This window comes from Saccoglossus kowalevskii, chromosome 15 (assembly GCF_978046115.1).
Source record: "Saccoglossus kowalevskii chromosome 15, keSacKowa6.1, whole genome shotgun sequence".
NCBI classification, from domain to species: domain Eukaryota; kingdom Metazoa; phylum Hemichordata; class Enteropneusta; family Harrimaniidae; genus Saccoglossus; species Saccoglossus kowalevskii.
Window position 1 is genome coordinate 16,628,358 of NC_140655.1, and position 17,541 is coordinate 16,645,898.

The 17,541-nt window shown below is 36.6% G+C and overlaps 2 protein-coding genes across 5 annotated transcripts in view; one reads left to right on the top strand and one right to left on the bottom strand.

The window, feature by feature from the left end:
• LOC102807281 (nucleolar complex protein 2 homolog) overlaps positions 1-4,527 on the top strand; it is a 30,412-nt gene extending 25,885 nt beyond the window's left edge. Inside the window, exons 15-17 of the mRNA XM_085490504.1 lie at positions 1,385-1,528; positions 2,515-2,622; positions 3,998-4,527. Coding sequence (XP_085346630.1) covers positions 1,385-1,528; positions 2,515-2,622; positions 3,998-4,444 — 699 coding nt within the window. The 3' untranslated portion in view covers positions 4,445-4,527. The remainder of the gene's footprint in view (positions 1-1,384; positions 1,529-2,514; positions 2,623-3,997) is intronic.
• A 1,728-nt stretch (positions 4,528-6,255) lies between these two features.
• Positions 6,256-17,541, bottom strand: part of LOC100373226 (uncharacterized) — a 31,773-nt gene continuing 20,487 nt past the window's right edge. For 3 of the 4 annotated variants that reach the window (XM_085490508.1, XM_085490509.1, XM_085490506.1), the window contains exons 10-11: positions 13,496-13,739; positions 6,256-8,902 (exon numbers count right to left, since the gene is read on the bottom strand). In XM_085490508.1, the coding sequence (XP_085346634.1) occupies positions 8,720-8,902; positions 13,496-13,739 (427 nt within the window). In that variant the 3' untranslated portion in view covers positions 6,256-8,719. The remainder of the gene's footprint in view (positions 8,903-13,495; positions 13,740-17,541) is intronic. The other variant, XM_085490507.1, reaches the window with a different exon arrangement.

Below are 17,541 nucleotides of genomic sequence, written 5' to 3' on the forward strand. Positions count from 1 at the left end.
AAAATTCAGAGGAAAAAATCAGAAACTGCACGAGACGGCGACTCCGATCGTTATCCCGGCACTGAGCAATATTTCCAATGAAAAACAAGACAGAATTCTTTGTCCGGTACGTGCGCTAGCTTATTATAAGAAACGTACTTCCGGGGTCAGAAGGGGTCAAAGGTCGATGTTCGTTTGTTACCAAAAAGGTAAACAAAGCTCAGCGGCGTCGAAATTCACGTTAGCGAGATGGGTAAAAGAGACAGTTTACCACGCTTATAGTGATAAGTATTTGAGCACAGAGGCAGGCAAAGTCACTGCCAAGATGCATGACTTAAGAGGCATAGGTAATACACTGGCATTTGCTAGCGGAGCTTCTTTAGCCCAGGTGCTAGCAGCCGGGTCCTGGAAAACTAGCAACACTTTTCTCTCTTATTACCTGAAAGACCTAGCGGCCGAGTCACAGGGCCTACACTCGTTAGGCTACCTAGTGACAGGCCAAGTTGTAACGAAACAATAGGGCATGTAACTTTCCGCAACTGCAAGAATTATTCAGTTAGCGGGAGTTATACAGTTGGGGGGATGGAATTTTTTCAATTCCATAATCAGGTGGGGTAGTATTTATCTGCCAAGAGATATTCTCTGGTAATCTGTCCCATTTGTTTATGAAATTAAAATTTCATTAACCAAAGGGGTTAGTATGCAATACTCTGTAATAAACTTTTAAAACTAGCGCCGAAGGCGCATATTAGTTTTTATGTTTATATAAGAGATTGCATACTTACCTTCCCACCCAAAACCACCCCAGAATCAATATCGTGGTCAAAAAGATCTGGAAGTATGCAAATCAGATGACAGGGGAAGGACGCCCCCTACGGGAGCTATCCACTGTTATTTCGATTTTATTTAACCAGTATTATATGATAATTGGCAATTATCCCATTTGTTTATGAAATTAAAATTTCATTAACCAAAGGTAAGTATGCAATCTCTTATATAAACATAAAAACTAATATGCGCCTTCGGCGCTAGTTTTAAAAATTTCATATATTAGTTATACATCATGTTATATATATACATGTATTTAAAATGGCTGATTTTGAATGCTGTTCCAGAGCAATATCCCTCAATATGGACAAGTACTTTTTTGACGATCAGATACAAATGTCAATCATTTTAATGTTAAAAAATCATATTCCTGACATGGTTATATTCCAGCTATATTACTATAAACAAAACTATATATCTTAAATTTGATAACTAACTGGGACTGTGCCATGCATGGCTTGTGATAGATTATAACTGACTGAAATATTATAACTGGTTTTGGCATGTTATAAGTGGTTATCATAGGTTTGAACTGGTTACGATAGATTAACATCTTGCCTCAATTTATTCTTTATAGCTGAAAACGTTTCTGAAGAAATGTAAAATTGTTAATTATTGTCGCCAAATGAAGTCGCTGCTCGACAAGATACAGGATAATTGTGCTGTTATCAGTAAAAGAAGAGATGCAACAACAATTAATCTGAGTGATGATGCTGCTGTGGTAAGATTATATTAGAAGTTTTTTTGCTTTTATTGTTTAAAATTTGTTTCCCAGTTAAAATTTTTGTGATTTTGACTATTTCTCAGAATTCCATTCAATCTTTTGTTTTGTAATCTAATTCATTGGCTCTGATCTCTGGTGTCATGGATTCTAGTAAGGCACATACTGTAAAATACTTTATTTGTGCTTGGAATTAATTTTCGCTATTTTTGCCGACGGAATGATTCAGTAAAAATAAAATCTAGTGAATATACCTTTTTTCCTATATTTTACATTCAACTCGTCAAAAATCAGTGAAAATAAATTCCATTCAAAACATCCAAAAAGTCTTTACAGGGAAAACTAATTCCAGCTAAAATAAAGTATTCTACAGTATTTAAAAACACTACGATTTGAATTATAGGAAATAGATCAGATGAGATGAAGAGGATATTGATCACGAGAAGTACATTCAGGGCTCAAAATTGTTGGTGCCCTGTTGCCATGGGCAACCCTTTTTACCATGGGACAGCCAAATCCTAAAAATGGTTGCTCTGGTGTGAAAACTTACCAATTTCGTCTGCATAGGAGAAGTCGATTTTGCCACGTAAAGGTTTGATAGCTCATTGCTGGTAACCAGGGAAACCAACAAATAAATTGTGCAACCTAGAAATTACACCCCTTCCCCTTCCTTCATTCTTGCATGAAAACTGACTGAAACTTCATAGACTGAATCATTTTTATTCGTCTTGAGATTTTGTGATCATCCCTAAATTTGTATGACTTCATGAGAACTGATTAGCATACCATACACTTGCATACCCCATCTTATCAATCAGTAATTTATAAAATATTGAATAAGACACGACTCGATGAACATCTGCCTCTAAGATGACCACAATTGTCATTCTTTATCAAATGTTCACTGAATTGAGTAGGTTTGTAAAACAACAAAGCTTTTTTTTCTACTTCTTCTAAAGGTTAAGTTTGTATGTTTGTTTTGCAAGGTATCATGGGAAATCAGGTCAAAACAAGAAGGCACTCCTATTGGTAACTTGTATAAGACTTACAAGAATCTACGAGAACGTGAACTAAAACATGCTAGTAAAAATAAGGTAAGCTGTCAGTAAATCATTACTTGTACGGGAAGTGTATTTAATTTTGGGCATATTCCCCGTGTTTGTAAATTCACAGGTTTGCCAGTGAAATGTTTAGGTTTGTTGAACTTTTATTTGTTCACATGAGATTAATTTTAAAATATTTTTCAATAAAAAAATCAATATGACTAATTCTAAACTCTTTTTGAGCCGAATAATTTGCGATTACCTGTAGCTCAGGTATTCACAAGTAGTCCATTACCTTATTTGCAAAGTCATTTTACTGAAATCAAAGATGGCTGCCAACAAGATGGCAACTTCAAAATTATCTAAAGGCATGTTATGTCACACATATTAGTGACTGTCAAACCATCAATTTATTGGCTTAATCACATCAAATTTGAATTAAATTCAAACTGGATTCCACCCTTTCCATGAAAAATAGGAAATTTTCAGAAAAACTCTTATTTCATTTTATACCAGAACTATAATCTTTGAAGATAACACTAATTGGAAGTTGAACACTCGTATTAAGTTTTGGTGTACATGTAATATCAGTAGTTTCATTAAGAGCTGGCCACCGGCCATATGGCCTGCTACAAGCCCAAATTGGCCGTCTACTCTCTGCCCCTCGACCACCTATGTCGGTCTCGCTGCAGCACTTCGCACTGCTGAGAGCCTTTTTATTTTATTTTTGGCCTGTTGTTACAGGATGATGGCCTGCTATTAAATACATTTGTGAAACCCTGAATATATACACATCTTTGCGAGCCAAGAATCATTTATTCGGCCATTGCCTCACCATAATACCTTGGCAGAATTCCAACTATAAACTTGTATTTACTGTCAACCAAATGAAATTCTGTGGTGCGTTTCCATGGTAAATGGAGCACAAAGTCAAGTGACTCGTATCAATGGGTAATCAAACGTGAAGTCAGTTAAGCTAAGACGTGATATAATGTGGCAAGATCAAATTTGAAATTAATATGTGTTGTTGTCATGACCGCTGATTGATGGATCCAGCCCACTGGTACTTCCTCCCACTCAAATCATTCAATTTAACTGAAGTCAAATACAGCTTTTCTATTCACAATCATGCACGGATTCATAGGGATAGCCTAGATTAGCTGACTGCATTTTGGATGATGATAGTGCCATGTTTCAGTGTAATACCAGAACTACAATACATGTACATGCAAATTTAAAGGGCGGCAGTCGCCACGCCACGTCCTGTTCGATATGGGACTTATTGCGGCGTATACAATGCGTGTAAAATATATTGTCTATTTACATAAATACACCGCGCTTTAACTGTCCTCAACATACAAAAAGCAAGGAAGGATAGAGAGGTGCTGACAGTGTTAAAAATTAAAATCTTCTCTTTTCTTCGCAGTTTGATGATCATGTAGTTATAGAAAGAAAGAAAAAGAAAGAAAAAGATAAAAAGGAAATGACTGGACTGTTTGTTTCATCGGATGATGACAGTGATATTGACACATTCTTTGATCCGGGTGATAAGAAAATGAGCATGGACAGGAAGAAAGAGAAAAGAGTGGCAGTACAAGACGAAGTTAGTGAAAGTGATGATGACGACAATACGGATGATGAGAATGAGGATGATGATGAAGAGGAGGTTGATGAGATTGTAGTGAAAGAAACTAAGGAGCAATTACAGAAGAAACATAAACTTGGGAAGGGTGATGTAGACGATGAAGAGGACATTGTGGAAGAGTTTGAACTCTCATCTTCTGAAGAAGAAGTAGAAAATGACGATGATGATGATGATAACGATGACGACGACGACGACGACGATGATGATGATGATGATGAGGAGGATTAAAATGACTGAATATGTCTAAATCTTTTTTTATTATGTCTAAATTTGTGATTAGTAGAATGAATAAAATATTTCATTTGACACCATTTTATTTATTTTCTGTGTGATCAATAAATATAGTATTGAATTAAGATATATTTTGTTGTGCAAAATTCCAGCCTTAGAATCGCTAACATTTCTTGGTCAGCTTCAAAATGGTTTGATCCAACCAGTTGAAATGCAATACTGTAGAATACTTTATTTTCGCTTGGAATTTATTTTCGCTGAAGGGATGATTCTGTGAAAATAAAATTCGGTGAATATACATTTTTTCCTATATTTTACATTAATCTCATCAAAAATCAGTGAAAATAAATAACAAGCAAAACGCCCAAAAAGCCTTTTCAGCGAAAATAAAGTATTCCACAGTACCTCATAAAAATGTTGATGATTTGGTGGCACTTTGAACAAAATGTTGTGAAAATCACTGACTCTTCTTCTTTACAGTTACTGCTACAAAATTAAATGTTTATTCTTGGACTCGTCAAGAAAACCCGAATTGCTCTTGTTAAAATAAATCAATATGTTAATACAGGGGGATCATTATTTTCAATACATGTACAACAGTTTCAGAGATGCTTGCCAATTTTATTCCATCTTTATTTTTTCTTGGAGTCGTCAAGAAAACCCGAATTGCTTTTCGTAAAATCAATATGTTAATACAGGGGGATCATTATTTTCAATACATGTACAACGGTTTCAGAGATGCTTGCCAATTTTATTCCATCTCGTGGGGTGATGAACAAAATTTTGAATGTTTCAAACTCTGTATGAGTATTACTTTAAATTTATAGAAACTGATTGTTTTGTTTTCAGTTTAAAGTAGCATTCTCACTTTGTAGGATATAGAACATGACAGAGTCCCTGTTGGTTTAATAGTAAACAAAAACAAAATGAGTCTGCCATTTTGAATCAAAACGTGAACCAAATGTTGTGAAGTTTGATTGCAATTAGTCAATACAAGTCAAAGACATGACTCGTGAATTTTGAATCTTGTCTGAACAAGCAGTCTCTAGGTTGAAATAAAGGATTCCAGATATCATGAAATGAACAAATCTGAGAGGAGGTACCTATATGTATAGTATCAAAGCAATCAACCTTGCGGTTTTCCCACAAGAAGTCGAAAATATCAAAATTATAGAATTAAAGATTTCATCATGAAATGAACAAATCTAAGTGAGATCCTCTCAAGATACATATACACCAAGTATCGAAGCAATCAGACTTGCGCTTTTCAAGAAGTTAAAGTTGATGTGGACATCGACTGACAATTAAGTAACATGATTAGGTCTGCGCGAAAGTGTCCACAGCGGAACTGAAAAAACATGGTCTTGTTCAAAATGAGCTCAAGATGGACAGTAGCTGGGAGTGTGATGACAGAAATGCTTGAATTTGATCCATTTTAACATTAAAGCGGGAGGGTCGTCCCAAGTGACAATAACAACACATGCTAAAAATGCAAAGGCTCATGGGTAGACGTTTGTTTATAAATAATGACACGCTATGGCCATCTGACACATGCGCAGGTGACAACTTCCCCGCTTTAAAGTGGCTGAGTGCACAATGAAAGCAATAGAAACAATGACCTTCAGTGCAGCGTTAGTTTCAGTGCCGATATTTCCGGATTTGTTGCCATACCAAACTGATTTTATATCAAGGTGTTATCAATGGGAGTTCCTCATATAATACAGAAGGGGGATGTAACTTGGGGGGGGGGGGACAAACTTAGCCTAATTATAGACCCATACAAAATTCAAATAATGGAGACAACACAATTTCCTGTAAACTATGTTTATTGGGATTCTTTTTGTCAAAACTGAACTATTAAGTTATAACAAAAAATCCAATATACCAGAAACAATTGCATGTATTTCCATCTGTACAAGTCTTGCAAAATAATATTGCAAAACGGAACTAGCTAACATGCCTTTCGATCACAGGACAAGTTATACAAAAATATACTTGGTTCAAACCATACCTACCTCGTATGAAACCAAAGTAGCTTTAAAGGCAAAATAACTTTTGAAATATTCATAAAACTTGAAGAAAAAAATAAGAATTTAATGGCAGCCATGTTAATATAATTAAACGGTGCAACTGAAGCAATGTTTGCTTATAATTGAAAGGATTCATATTGGTCCAAAAATATGCACTGTGCTCATTATTAATCTGATTCTTTTAACTGTACACCAATTTACAAAATAGCACCATTTATTATTATTTTCCATCTTAGAAGGAATGATAAACCATCTGTTGGTAAGACCAAAAAACAAGTTTTGCTTTCCATCCAAGAAAAAAAGGAATTAAGATTATTCAATACCACAAGATGATGCATGTGCAATTTTGATACAATTAAAAGGTGGTAGTCATCGCGCCACGCAAGCGCGAGATATATGGGTCTCGTATAAACAAAGATGACTACTTTTGACTGTTGCGCAGATCAAAGAGTACAAACTGGGACGTTACCAAGCTTCAATTAGGTATTTTTAGGTGGTTGGGAGGTATAGAAAGAGTCGCCGGTAGTAATCAGTGTAAGTCGCGCCCAGGTCAAACCTCATGCTTATGATTTTCATTAGAAGAGCGCATTAGATTGTGGAAAAATCAATGTTTATCAACACAAATGTCGCACATGCGTAAACACGACAACTGCCACGCTTTAAAACATCCTCTGAAACAGAAAACAAACATTTTCCCGTTTTCCATATATAGCACAATGGTACATGGAATTAAAATTGTTTGAGGTATTAATCTAAAGCACAAGGATGAGAAACACAACTACAACTTTATTTTTTGTCCTTTAGGTTTTGCTTTAAACCTGTGAATGTGCGCAAATTCAGTCATAATGCACAGTGCACGCTGAAAATGAAAATACACTGGCCATCTGGCTCTCCGCTTTAAGTGAGAAGTAGGGTATGTGTATTTTAGTCTCACTGTCTGAATCAACATAGATCTATGAACAGTTGTTATTTGTTACCGTATTTGTTCTATTAGAGGCGCACATAGTATTACATTTACTGTATGCTGGATCATTAACATATGAATTATTTTAACTATACACACAGCAATTGTATTTCATGTAAATACATACACTATTTATATACCATAATGTTGCTGATGAAGTTTGTACAAATACCCTGTTGCAAACAGTAACTGACAACATTATCGAACATTACTGCCAGACGTGATACAATTAGTTCCATAAAACTATGATTATTTATTTATAAAAAAAAAAAAAAGACTCAAGGAATTTAACTTGGGATATATAAATGTACCAAGTTTTAAAGTCAATTATTTTAACCTTATGCCAGTAGCATTTAAACAACTACCGCAAAGCATGTACGTTATTGCTTCCTATATTTACAAAATATTTCATCTTTCAATAAAGAAATCTTTCTGAGCCCAGAGAAAAAAAGTTTCTAGTCAACTTGTTTTCCAAAATCAATGCACATAAACGTTTTTCATGAAAATTGTGAGAAACCCATCCCACTTATAAAATCCCCCCCCCTCCCAATACAAAACATTAAATGATGCACTTGATTGCTACTACCGTAAAATCTGTATTAGAAGTCGCATCCCTAATAGAAGCCGCACCCATTCTTTTTGAACAATTCATCATTTCTCATATGTGTAGATTCTGTAATAGAAGCCGCATCCCCTCTGTTGCATTGTACCATTTTATTAGAAGCCGCGGCTTTTAATACAGATTTTACAGTAATACTTTTTTTTTTTACCCAAAACAAGAAAAATTATGAAATTTTATTGGGTACTATACATTGATGTTGAAATTGTACATAAACATTATTTCAAATAAATCTAAACAAGAACAACACAACAATATATAATCTGATTGGTAAATGGCAGTTGATAGCACTCCACATACAGTTCTGTAACAATGCTTTTTGTTGCAGTTCTGGAATGTTAGTTCTAAAATAAAAAGTTCTATGATATAATAATCGATCTGTATAAAGTGACTGCAGAGATGGGTTAACATAGTTGTAGAAAACAATGGAAAAACTGTACACCAGTTCCTGCTTAAAGATTTGCAATCCCTTTTGGAATGAAAGATCCTTAAACCATTAGTCTAGTGAAATAATCAATATAATGGGTTTTTACCCTGTTTTGTTTTATAAAAAAAAAAAACTGTCCAAAGTTCACGTCTATCTCAATCTCCCACGTGTTCATAGATGCATGTTGTCACGGCAATACATCGGAAATTCAGCAGAATCAAACTGTCACGGTCTACAGTTGATTGTACTCATCATAATATTTGTTGCCATGGCAATAGAGGCAAACACCCTGTCTCCGAGCAACATGCAATCTAATTTTCAGCGCTGGTCCAAGTTTGAGTCCAAAGTTATTCAGTAAATGTTCTTCAGTTAGAAGTGGCAACGTTTCTCCATCAATGGCTTGATCCCGGAAAATCTGAAACATTGAGCATAAATAAGATCAGGTTCAGGTATGGCAAAAACATTTGATTAGCTACTACTCAGTCATCTTAAATTCTAGACAAAAATATCTCATTTCAAAGAGTGCCCTTAATCAGTTCATCAGTGATGCCATTGTTTTCCATTTGAGGTAAGACAATAACCATGTTTGATACATTGTTACCAGTTTATTAGATTACTTTAAGCCACTTTATTTACGTTAGTGACATCACATGTGTTCAGGTTACACTCTAGTACCGTAAAATCTGTATTAGAAGTCGCATCTCTAATAGAAGTCGCACCCAAACTTTTTGAATAATTGAGAATCAAAAATTCATTATTTCTCATAAATGTAGATGCTCTAATAGAAGCCGTATCTCTCTGTTGCATTCTACCATTTTAATAGAAGTCGCAGCTTCTAATACAGATTTTACAGTACTAGCTAAGATTAAAGCATACATTTGCTTATTAACTTTTACGTATGAGAGGGGCCTACATTAAAGTGCCTGTGCAATGCCCACCCTCACGTTTCCCATTTCAGATCTGTGTCCAACTGAAATGGGCAGTTATTGTTTTTTTTTTGCTGAAAATGATTACTCGTATCCAAGTAAATTTGGGATATTTCTCGTGTTGTAGCCACGCCCACCTATCCTGAAACGGTCGACTGTTTCCGGATTTCCGACTCTCGCCGAAAGTGCGCCACCAAATGACAAAAATGTGAGAGGAAGTCATACCCCCGAGCCGTAATAACACTGGTCATTCAGTATAGTTTTAAACGATATACATTTTTCGGTCGGCGTTTTTTCTTTTTTTTTGTCTATTTTATTTTTTTTGAGAGAGTTTTTAGATGTTGTGTTGTGGGCAGTTGCAGTGAAACGTATAGTCATAGTGTATGTATTCACACGTTTCTAATCGATCCGAAGGTGCGACATCAGTGGACGAAAGCCACTTAACCTCAGATTCCTTTTTGTGTGTGGAAAAACTGTCCTCGTCCATGAAAAAAAAACTAGGTTTAAAGAGAAACGCCGACAACGTAAACCTGGCGCAACACTTTTGAAAGACATAGATTTCGGACCAGCCCATGATCACCGAGGCGGATTTTAGAAGAGATGTCCGGCAAGTGTTTCAAATGTGTTGACTTTTTTTTTGCGATCGTGATTATCGTTTTATAGAGACCATTTATTCCCTGTTAAGTAAAAGGTAGCAATAATTTTGACAGTGACACCATGGAACTATAAACCCCTATAGTTCCATGGTGACACGAAAACGAAGCGTCGAACAAACAGGAAATTACACAGCCCTTACACACTGCTAATTGTTTTCATTTTCAAAGGCTAAAAGTTTCTGAATTGTTTGGTGATTGGTGTTGAATGTCGAATTCACACCTCTGTTCTTTTTTTACCTCCATGCTCGCAGCTTGATCTGCGTAATAATTTATGAAATAAGAATCCGGGCTTGATCAATGTGTTTCCACCAAAGTTTTAATATGATGTTATAATTATGACAATCACGCCATGGATCACGCTAACTCGAATCCACTCTGAATTTATCTGTATGTGTGTCGATCTCGATTATTTTTGTTATCCAATTAAACGCCGCTTTTAACGCACTTGCCCTCGTCGTGACCCGACCCGTTCACCTATTTCAACAAAATATCAATTTATCTCCACGCAACTGTCATTTATTTAGTAACTGTGATTTGTCGTTTTTTTTAATTATTTTATAGTGATCACTATAGTCTTATGTTCAGAATGTAAAAATATGTTCTCTTTTATTTTAATTTTGAAAGTTTTACTCAGACGATCGATGAAATAAAACAGTGTAGTGACGTGCCTAGTAACCTGCTAAATAACGAGATAATTCCGACGTCAAATTCCATTTTGTCCAGCGACAGTGTACAAACGTGCGCCGGTGTCGGTGACGATCATGGTGACCAGCTACACCAGAAGGGGCATATTTCGCATCTAACTCAACCCCATGCTACAAAAATTTATACTATGTGTTCATTATGGTCCATTCTTCCTCGACGAACAAGTACATAAGTGGCAATTTAGTCAAAGACGAGAAAACTGCACAAGAAATTTGCCTTATTTACACGTATCGGCAATGCAAGCTGCCATGCGACTTCCCCTTCTGATGTCACAAGGGGAATTTCTGTATGCAAATGAGAAGCTAATGAGGAGCCTCGTTTTAAAATATACAAAAATAAAGTTGCCGTAGACTGAGTTTAAAACACATTTTTTCACTTAAAAAAAATAATTCATACTTAGAAACATAAAAATTAATAATATTTATGTATCAATGGATAATTTTAGGCGTGAAAATAGCAGCCATTTCACAGGCACTTTAAGTATGGACTAAGGAAACAACTAAACGTATGAAGACTAGCAGTTCACAGTCTCATAATTGGGGGGGGGGCAATATCTCTAGATATGCCGATTGTAATGTTGAAAATGATATACCAGAACCAACATAATAACTTTTTGGGCACATAATGTCTGATCTGGGAGATAATACCAACTTTGGGGGCAATTATTTTTTTTACTTTTTCAAAGTGCCGTTTCCAATTAAGGTGCTGGTCAATGGACACGCCAAGATAATTAATTGATTGAGCAAACACCATCTATCTCAAACCCATTTACCGTACTTATCCGGGTAAGAGCCCATGCCTGGACAAACGCCCACCCCCCACTTTTGACACAATAAAGAAGTTGAGGTCATATCCGGGCACACGCCCAGGGGGTCTTTTTCTACACACACACACACACACACAAAAAAAAACAAAAAAAAACTATTTTCTATTCGTTGACTGCGGTTGTATTAACTGTTGACTTTCTTGAAGTCTGTCGTGATACTTATAAAAATTGTTAATTGCGTAAAACAAGGGGTGAACGCAAAATAGCTGTGACAGCTTTCTGCCTTCAGGGCAGCGCATTCACCGCTGATTTTTTTTCAGAATCATAACAGTCAGCAACTCTATAAAAATAAATAATAAAGCAGAAATTGTAGTTCTCTTTTTGAAATATGTCGTGGCTCTAAAAAGGGCCGGCCGTTTGGTGTGTGCTTCCTTAGAAACGATTCAAGCAAATCGTATAAGGAGAGCCGCTAAGCAAGTGTCGCACTCGTTCGGCTTTAGCGTCGTCGACAATGAAAACAATGTTGCAATATTGTAGCAACCCGTACCTGGGAGAATGGTTGAAATCACGTTATTTTAGATTTATAAATATTTAGAAGCAGCTTGCGAATCCATAACTGGGCCAGCAATTTTGCAATGTCACGCCGAAGACTGCCAACTTTTTTACCATCTTTTATCACCGCTATTGCATTGCTGTCATGAAAACTATTCTTCTGTCGTTGGATAAAAAAAAAAACTTCCTATTTCAAGTTCACCGCGATATCCATATAGTGAGACATTCCAACCGCCGGAACTTGCTGAATGATAACTTTAACCGTGATTAATAAGCGTCGAGTCTGATAAGAAAGCAATGTCACGATTTGACCTTTATGATGAAATACTAGTAGTGATGTCATTCTTAGCCAATCAGTAAAGCAGATGCACAAAGGTCAAAGATGATTGCTAAACTGTAAACAAAAGCATCTTGTGCCAATGCAGCAGAGCGACCCCATTTTTCTTGCCTCTTCATTATGATTAGACATGAATGAAAAGTGCCAAGCTGACAGACTGCGAAATCCGTGGATTAAAAGTGCTAAGCCCAAATTGTGTGGGACGATATCGACGAACTTCAAGAATAAGTTGTAGGGATTTTGTTCAACGGCTACAGTGACGCCGACTTGGACTTTGAGGGTTTTGAGTTTGACGAAGATGGCAATGAACGTACAAATAAAGATCTGGGAAGTTTTTTCAAACAGCTATGAATTTTTATAATTTTTACTGTGTAAATTTGTAAATTATTATTGATCTTGTATGACGGTTGATTCGTAATTTGTCGAGACCGGAAATCATTTTACGCAGTTTAACCCCTGACATTTTAATTTGTTTTGAGTTCACGCGTATTGGGCATGTTTGTCGGCGGGAAAATCCTAATTCAAATGATTCCTCACTGTCGATTTTTATTATTTCTGGTTTATTTGTCACATTATAAGCAATACATTAATTTTGTTTTACTTCTAATGTTGCATATTGTTCATTTATTTCCGTTGCATGTTTTCATTTGCCGTTCTATTCCCTGCCGCAGTTCGATCTGCGTGTTGTCAATTTTCTTTTTTTTTGCCGAGGATCTCCTGGCAAACGCCCACCCCTTCTTTTTGGCAATTTTCCATGTTCAAGACCCTGGGCTTATACCCGGATAAATACAGTATATCCAAGCTGCCCTCAATGCCCAGGTGTTTATGAGGTGTTTTAATAGTCATAATAATCATAGTCATTGACTGTAAGTTTGTTAGCGCTGCACCATTCACAGACTCTTTGAAAATCGTTGTTAGTATGTGCAAGTTTGATTGTGTTACTTTTAACATACTGAAAGAGGTTAGTATTGTCTATTGCAGTTATAATATGATGATGTGAAAACAGCGATGACAATTTTTTTAAACATATTTTAACAATTTGGACATGATTTGGTGCAAAACCAACCTGTGCATATTCAGCGCATCCATTTAATGAGGAAACAAACTGGACTACGTCGTCTACATTCCAGTTAGATACGGCATCAATAGGAGTAGCGTTGACACTTGTATCTGTGCTTGAAGGCCGAGCTGTATGGTTGTGTGATGCAGGACGATGTGCTGGCATATCATGGCGACTTTTCAATTCAATGTACATATTGGGATTTCTGTGACCTTTATCATGTGACATGCGTGATAGTTCGGCGTACCTGCTACAGAAAAAAAAAACGTAATTAAATCTTTAGTATCTCAGTGTTCTCCACAAGGGGTTTTAGGTGGGCGGCCCGCCCATCAAGTTGTACGGCCGCCTAGTTACTCTCAACACCTGCCCACCAACGTACATCCAGCTGAAATTATTTGTAAAAAGCTTGCATTGTTCTTCCCAAGCCTAAACAAAAGAGTAGTTGCCCAACCCTTTATTTTGCTATTGTTTCATGAGTCCAAACATAAACAATGACCACTGGAAGTCTGCAAGCAGTTATCCAGTGTATTCATAGCAATGTGTCAATCGCCTGAATTCATTGTCGCCCGACATTGTTGCCACTTATTGCTCACGATACACAACTACAGTGGTTTCAATTTACAGCTGTATTTTTAATAATCGTCTTCCGATCATGAAAGAAAGAAGTAAATACGAACGAAATGTATATGCACAGAAAATACATAAATATATTAGCAGATTGTATGTAAACTCGAACAAAAATTAAAATTCTAGCCGTATTTACAACGTTCGCTCGATTTTCATCATGAAAACAGCATGGAGAAGGCAAACTGGTGATCTTTTGGCTACCCCATTCAACGACCGTCGGCCACCCATCGCTGTTGGCGCTGTAACGATTTAGTATCTAAGTTGCATAGGGGAACAACGCATTCTGGGTGTTCGTGTACTGAATTCGGAAAGCGGTAATAAACATCAAACATGGCTGCCGGATTAGTTTACCGCAAGTATTTGTAATTGAATAATATTTTAGTTATCTTTTCCACATACTTCTTTCAATTTATCCATTTTTTATTTCTAATCTTTCGAGAACATAGCAGATTCTTTTATTTTGCCGATTGCTAGAATTTTTTTCTTGAATTCCAAAAACAACGTGTGAAAACGCAACGTATCGTGATCGTACATGCGTAAATGCCGCCTGTCGGCAGGGTGAGTACTGATGCCACAAATAAAAAATGTTATGAGTTTTATTTTGACAAATCGTTCGTTTGGACGTTGGGGAGAAATCACCTCGTATATTTTCTACATTAATGTTTTGTACTTGCTCTTGGTTACTCGAATTGCATTTCATGAACGCAGAATAATTTGCGAACGTATAAATCACCGATTTCAAACTTTTTGCATTTCGTAAATATTAATAGTGACCAATCTGTTTGTATTTAAAAAAATTGTAACATGTTTCAATTAAGGTAGAGATGCAGTTTATTTGTGAATTTCAATCAAAAATAGTTTTTTTCGTTTTTTATGTAGATTTTTATCTAAAGAACATTCTGTGAAAATTTGACCAATGAATTCTTATTGGAACACCGTTAAAATTGCTGTTTATTTTCTGGTTAAAAATAATAAACACTCGCACGTGGCAATGTTTATGTCCAATTGCCTAATTTGCATGAGTAACCAAATAACAGGACCTTTGATTGACAATATGCAAATGGCGATTGTACAGGTCATAGTTCATTCAATTCACGCGCATGTGCAATTATTCTCAAATCAGTTCTCGCTCGCTAGCAAACCAAACATTGTATTTCCTCAGCGTTTTTTCCTAATTTTTATCATTACATTATGCATGGTGTGAAAAGAGAGGTAGAAAGAAGATTCAAATGATTTCTATGTCGGAAGAGGCAAAAGCTACACTGAAGGCATCAGCCCACCGAACGAAAAACAAAATCGATGTGAGCGTCCAAACATGACTTTCCCTGAAGGCATGAATCCGAGTTTCTGATTTACTGAGAGATTTTATTTTTAAATAATTGTTCTCAAAAAATAAACTGAGCATGTGAAGAATAATTTAACATTGTTTACAGTGATAACTGCTCATTGTCGAAACGAAGCTTACCCATTCACGCTAGTCACAACAAGTCATTGTCAATGACACGTCCCCGTTCCATTCATATTTGAGTGACATATACATTCAAAGCAGATCATGACCGAAATGCACCTGCATATGTACAACACATTGTGCTAAATCTGAACAAAATCCATCCATGCATGACTGAGATCCGGTTGTGGAATTGTGAAAATACGTGATTTTGATGCATTTTCGGCCTTAAAATGGCCATCATTCCGCTATTGTTAAGCAGATCATGAAACAAATGCACATATCTATTTGTGACATGATGTACCATGTGTGTGTGAAGTTTGAACTTGATCAATCCAGACATGTTTTGGATACGGATCCAGAACTGAATTCTTTAACAAAATGGCCGCCAGTCGGCCATTTCGAACTTGATCCGAAAAAGAAAAAGACGTGCATCAAGGTCCTATTATGTTTAATGTATGTACCAAATTTGAACAAAATCCATCCATGCATAACTGAGATACGGGTCCGGAATGGTGAAAATGTGCGATTTCAATGCATTTTCGGCCTTAAAGCGGCCCCCATTTGGCTATCGTTAATGAGATCATGAAACAAATGCACATACATATTTGTGACATGATGTACCTTGTGTGTGTGAAGTTTGAACTTGATCAATCCAGACATGTCTCGGATACGGATCCAGAACTGAATTCTTTAAAACAAAATGGCCGCCAGTCGGCTATTTCGAACTTGATGCGAAAAAAAAAATGACGTGCATCAAGGTCCTATTATGTTTAATGTATGTACCAAATTTGAATGAAATCCGTCCATGCATAACTGAGATCTGGGTCCGGAATGGTGAAAATGTGCGATTTCAATGCATTTTCGGCCTTAAAGCGGCCCCCATTTGGCTATCGTTAATGAGATCATGAAACAAATGCACATACATATTTGTGACATGATGTACCTTGTGTGTGTGAAGTTTGAACTTGATCAATCCAGACATGTCTCAGATACGGATCCAGAACTGAATTCTTTAAAACAAAATGGCCGCCAGTCGGCTATTTCGAACTTGATCCGAAAAAAAAAATGACGTGCATCAAGGTCCTATTATGTTTAATGTATGTACCAAATTTGAATGAAATCCGTCCATGCATAACTGAGATCCGGGTCCGGAATGGTGAAAATGTGCGATTTCAATGCATTTTCGGCCTTAAAGTGGCCGCCATTTGGCTATCGTTAATGAGATCATGAAACAAATGCACATACATATTTGTGACATGATGTACCTTGTGTGTGTGAAGTTTGAACTCGATCAATCCAAGCATGTCTCAGATACGGATCCAGAACTGAATTCTTTAAAACAAAATGGCCGCCAGTCGGCCATTTCGAACCCGATCCAAAAAAAAAAATGACGTGCATCAAGGTCCTATTATGTTTAATGTATGTACCAAATTTGAACAAAATCCGTCCATGCATAACTGAGATCCGGGTCCGGAATGGTGAAAATGTGCGATTTTGATGCATTTTCGGCCTTAAAATGGCCGCTATTCGGCTATCGTTAATCGGATCATGAAAAAAATGCATGTGCATATGTCCCATATAATGTGTGATGTATGAGTGAAGTTTGAACTTAATCGGTCCATGCATGTTCGAGATACAGGTGATCACGGACGCACGGACGCACGGACGCACACAGGGCAAAACATAAGTCCCCGTTTTCGGACTACGTCCGAACGGGGACTAATTAAAAACCTCATACTCTTGAATAGGCGTCAATGACTACGGTAAAACTTAGAAAATGACGCCAAAATACACCTTAAAAGTCCCATTTTATTTTTTTCCTAAATCCCATTCCGAATTTACGGCAGAATCTGGTCCCTCAAATAAGGGGCACGTGAGCTTTGATTCTAACCGGATATATTGCACTGGGTCGGGGAGATACAAACTTTTGTGTATCTTTTGTCCAATGGGTACCTGTACTTCGATCATTCGCAAG